General features: G+C 43.5%; 1 protein-coding gene across 2 annotated transcripts in view; it reads right to left on the bottom strand.

The window, feature by feature from the left end:
- Positions 1-726: 726 nt before the first annotated feature.
- The window catches only part of tfap2e (transcription factor AP-2 epsilon), a 13,582-nt gene continuing 8,928 nt past the window's right edge, over positions 727-5,380 (bottom strand). For both annotated transcript variants that reach the window (XM_070985446.1, XM_070985447.1), the window contains exons 5-7: positions 3,135-3,253; positions 2,480-2,618; positions 727-1,814 (exon numbers count right to left, since the gene is read on the bottom strand). In XM_070985446.1, coding sequence (XP_070841547.1) covers positions 1,553-1,814; positions 2,480-2,618; positions 3,135-3,253 — 520 coding nt within the window. In that variant the 3' untranslated portion in view covers positions 727-1,552. The remainder of the gene's footprint in view (positions 1,815-2,479; positions 2,619-3,134; positions 3,254-5,380) is intronic.

Here is a 5,380-nt window from a genome sequence, read left to right as displayed (position 1 = left end):
TCTGTCAAATGTCACAGCAGTCCATCCAATAGTTGTGGAGGCATTTCTCCCAAAGCTGCAGCTGTCAACCTCGTGGTTTTTCTAGAGGAAAAGTCAGATGATCGCTAAAGCCATGAGGGCTCATCCTCCTGGAACCATGAACGTCTGTGCACAATTTCATCGATTTAGTGGTTGATAAGATATTTCAGTCTTGACAAAAGTGTGGACATAATCATCTGCTAGTGTGGCTGAAAAGACCAAACATTTACTGTTTCTAAATGTTTTTTCTGATTAATATCATTGTAAATTGAATATCTTCTGGTTTTGGACTGTTAACACAAGTAAAGTGAAGACATCATTTTCGACTCTCGGAAACCGTAATGGACATTTTTCATATTTTCTGACGCTCTATAGACTGAGCAATTAACCACATAATCACTGAAAAGCATAAAATGAATGGACAGATCGATCAATATGACCGTTAAGTGTTAGTTGCAGCCCTCGCTATGACCTTCCTGTTGAACTCACAGTACTCACTTTGCCTGCAGGGATCAATAAAAAATATGAGACAAAGGGAAAGAGGACGCATGAAGAGCACAATAAAAGCCCGCTGTCACCTTTGAACTTCAAAGCACGTTGACGCGGGCAGTTGTAGTTAAAGGTGAATGAAGATAGGAAAGCAATTACTTTTTATTCTTCTGACATCAGAGATCACGACATTAAAACACACTCTTGAAATGCAACCCATCAGTTCTTAATTGTTTAATAATATATTACATTTATGCCGTAATACAATAATAATAACAACAGTAATAACATTAATAATAAACATACACAGAAAGTACAAAATGATTTGTGTTATTTTCTTAAGTTACCAACACGCAGTACTTCAAAATAAAAGAAAACAATTCTCCTTTAGCTGCCTTTGACTCCTCCGTACCCCACTGCTTGAGAACCCAGAGAACTCAATTTCCCATGACCACCAGTTAAGAAGAACTACATATGGAAGCTGTGCTTGTCCAGTCAGAGTGGAGTTAAAAGCCTCCCGAAGGTCCAAAGGAGCAAAGAGCAGGTCGTCGTCTCAGATATGGCTTGCAGCACTTCCCAGATGAGTTCAGTCCAAAAGAGTGTGTGTGTGTGTGTGTGTGTGAGTGTGTGTGTGTGTGAGTGATGAAGGCAGGGGTTTCTAAAACACAGGTAAATCCTACATGTTTAGCAGAATTAAAAAAGGGGGGGGGGGGGGTAAACAAAAAGCATACAGCCATATGTGGGAACTCATCCTGAAGAGATGTTTGTAGACGCCATCGTGACACAAACCAGCTACTGAGAAGAGAGGTCCATGCGGCATTTTGAGTGAGGTGGTTGTGGACACACATAACAGTACAGATATCATCATGAACCCCCGCCTCCTCGGCCGCAGGGGTTTCTGGGAGGTAAAAGTCTCAGTTTTGATCCTGAGGGCGAAGGTAAAGACGCAGAGGGGCATCAGTCACTTTCTTCCCCCCTCTTTTTCTCTCCCTTCCTGCCTCTCATCCATCCGTCCGTCCACCAGCACGTCGGCCTGTCCTCCCGCTTATTTGCGGTGCTTCATCTCCTTGTCGTGGTGGCTCTTCCCTCCTCCTTCTCCTTTGTCCAGCATTTTGATCGCCTCCATCAGGTAGCTCTGGAAGGCGGAGAGCGCGGCGCAGATGGCGGGAGTGCCGAAGCCGTGGGTGAGCAGGCTGAAGTGGGTGAGGCTTCCCTGGACGCCGGGCTCCAGGCAGGGGGTGGGTCGACTGCCGCCCAGCGGAGAGCGGTCCTGGGACATCAGGTCCACAAACTCCTTACAAATCTCCCTGAGAGGAAACAAGGCGTTAGTTTGTGATTATGGCACTCTGAGATGTGATAAACAAGATTGAGGATTGTCAAAAAATGACTTTTTCAGTAGTAGTTCTGATATGTGGATTAAATGTGGCCTTTACCCTGATTGAAGCCTGAAAAAGTGAAATTATCTGATTTTTACACCCACAACAGAAAGGCCAGCGGGCTCAGAGAGGGCCAACTCAATGAAAGGGGCTATACTAATTATTTCTAATTTGATCAGCATTTGGCATGGATCTGGTACACCTGGTATACAGCTCTACCTGTCCTGAAAAAACTCTTAAAGAGACTCTCCAGCAATTCAGTATTACCCTTCTTTTAAGTTGCGTGACCCGCAAGGAAGAGTCTAAAAAAAAAGATTCATCAAAACTGAAGCAGAAGAGGATGAAATATTCTGATTTTTATTCCTTCAACCTTCAAAAACAGTGGATCCTACACTTCCCATAATGCAGCTGGATTGCACCTTTTGCTAGCCTCCCTCCCTCATTCAAACTCCTCCCTTCTCAGTTTGAAACATGGGCCTTCTGTCCAACCTCACTTGAATGTTCTCAGACTTGACGCTGACGAGCAGAGCGACTTTGGCGTGGAAAATCGGCGGCGTGCTGCTTCTGATGTGCAGAGGTGGGGATGAAACACTCACTTGGTGGCGAGCAGCATGCTGCGCCGTGTTGGGAGCTGGTCCGGCTCGCTCTGCCTGCACAGGTACTCGGCCGTGGCTCTGGCCGGAAACTCTGTCTCACACACGTAACCGAAGTCCCGAGCCAGATGGACGGCCTCACCTGCAGGAGGAGGAGGAGGAGGAGGAGGAGGAAGAGGAGAGTATTAAAACTAGCACAGCACAAACAGGGATAAAACCAACTATTCCAAAAAACAGAAGAAGCAGCTGCTGCTTTTGTCTGCTGCTTAGAGTCAAAGGTCAATGCCTCAGCTTCGATTTCATATCAAATAATTATCCGTATAAACGCTTGTGAACGGCCCGCAATCGAGCGCCCGGGTCGGGTCGGGTCATGAGACGAGCTCTGCAGCCGTTTTTCTCACTTTAACTTCTCAAACAGTTCACTGCGCCTTGGCTTCGTGGGGCAGCGTTGGCTTTTCAAACGCCACCCTCCACGTTTGTGTGTGTGTAGACACGCACACACGCATGCAGCCACCCATGCGATGACTGTTTATTCGTGCCTGCTCACGCGAGGATATTTCTATGTGAATATGTGTCTCTATCTGTCAGCATGTATGCAGGTCACTGTGTGTGTGTGTGTGTTTGTGTGTGTGTGTACGTGTGTGTGTGTTTTCCCTACCCTCCACTAGAGATGTTAGGAGAGTGACGTTGGCTGCCTTGCGTCGCCCGGCGGGCAGGTTGAGGCCAATCTTCTCCAGACGCTCTCTCAGACAGCGGCCACCATTCTTTGACTTGGCCCTGAGGGGGGACAGAGAGACAGAGAGAGCGGTTTTTAGGAGCTGGCCCTTGTGTGTGTGTGCGTTTGTGTGTGTGTGTGTTTGTCTTTATGAGTTTTGTTGTGGTGTGTATGTGTGTGTGGTGAAGCTAAAATCTCCCCACAGTATGTTGCCTGTCAACACTGCTAGCGTCTTGTATTTTTCAGTTCTTTTAGATTTTCCTTTACTTTCCTTTGCCTGCTCTTTTTTCTCACAGGTCTGAATTCAACAACCTTTCAGGATTTATTAACACAGAAATATTTTAAAGGTATTTACATGATAGACAGCGGTGGCAGAGAAAGTATTCAGACGCTTTATTTAAGCAAAATTGGCAATTTAATAAGTAAAAATAGAGTAAAAATCCACCTAGCATTAAAAATCTTACCAAAATAAAAGCACACATGTAATTAACAGGAAAAAGAGTACTTTAATTATCAAAAGTAAAAATACTTATTATGGAGAAAACAGCCCCTGTGAGTGTTATATTGTTGTATATATATATATATATATATATATGTATTACTGTGGAAGTAGCATTTCACTGCTAATTTCATTTTATAACGTGATGATCTTAATTTCCAAAGTAAAGTACAGCTGTAACAAAATTGTAGTTGGGTAAAAAGTACATATTTTCCTCTGAAATACAGCAAAGTATGAAGCACAACAGAAATACTCATGTTAAGTATAAGTACATGTATTGCTATCAGAGTAGTTGTGTCCCTCCGCTGAGGAGGGACTGCGTATTTACTCCTCTTTAGATCTTTTAATTATGTCCCTTTAAAGTATTTCAGCTTGCAACCCAAATCGTAAAGTTGCTCTCTTGCCCCGAGGCTGAGCTTCATTAAAGCGCATTGCTTCTCTTGTGATTTAGTCCCATGACCCATTTTGGGTCCTCAGCCGTGGCCCCATAGCTCAAGTTAAAGCGATCTTATTCTGAAAAGCTTCAGGGGAAAAGGTAGAAAGGTCGTCATGTGTGACAGTAGAGGGTGTTTACACCAGGAGCCCCCGTCATATGGTTCAGGAAGTAGTCTGTGTCATGTGCAATGTGTGGCAGTTTATCATCGTCATGCTTCTGGTGCTAAAGTTATTATTATTATTATTAAGTTATTATTATTTGGCTTCTATCGCTCCCCTGAGGTGTTTGTGTGACTGTTGTTCAGAGTTAAAGACTTTTCTCTTTAACCTTTCTACCAAAAAGGAGAAACACCCCTGAACTCCATCCACAAACCTCCTGAAGTTTCTTCTTTCACTGAAATAACAGCGTAGAGTTCCCGTTTGGTGCCCGTTTGACGCCCTCGTTTTTGATTATTATGATAAAGTCTGGAGTCACGATCGCTCGAGGTCAGTGAACCTTAGCATCTGAATCACCACAAACATTATGCTTTTCCAGTTTAAAACATTAATGTCAGGTAACACTTCATATAAAGGTCCACATATTCTCATTAACCAATATGTATGTTAGTAGCACTGGCTCTTTAATAGTCATGAAAATCACTTATAAATGCTTTATTCTGGGGGTTAGGGGTGTCGAGATTGCAATAAATGCACAGCTTCCATCCTTGCTATCAATAAACACTAATTAGGAGGTTATTGAAGGAAAACTCTTACTGAATGGCCTAGCAGTTGCAGAATATGATCATGTATTAATAAATGTTTTATAAAGAGCCAATATGCTAATAATGTGGATGCTAATAAGCACCTAGTTAATGCAGAAAGTGCTACCGAATAGCAACTTACAGTATGAGGTTTAACCAGCAGTTATTCTGCGACAGTTACTGGTTTCCTACATTTCCCAGGATGACTTTCGACAACATTCAGCACAGGGTCATGAAGTTAACTAAGCTTAACTAAGAGCTATTTAACTGGAATTCCCAGCATCTTCCTTCAGCCAGTTATCAACTGGAATGAGGGAGATGCGGCACTGAATAACAGAATGGGCTTCCTAGTGGAAAGTACGTCACCAACAGCTGTTTCCATCTGACTTCAAGACCCTTTGTACCTCACCATATGTTGCATACGCTGCACTCGTCTATAAACTCTAACAGTTCAACCAAGGACAGCTTTCCCTTTATCTCCTCACACGGTTGCATTTAAACCATTTTAGAGGCCT

Source organism: Chaetodon trifascialis, chromosome 17 (assembly GCF_039877785.1).
Source record: "Chaetodon trifascialis isolate fChaTrf1 chromosome 17, fChaTrf1.hap1, whole genome shotgun sequence".
NCBI classification, from domain to species: domain Eukaryota; kingdom Metazoa; phylum Chordata; class Actinopteri; order Chaetodontiformes; family Chaetodontidae; genus Chaetodon; species Chaetodon trifascialis.
This window is presented reverse-complemented; position numbering and strand designations above follow the sequence as displayed.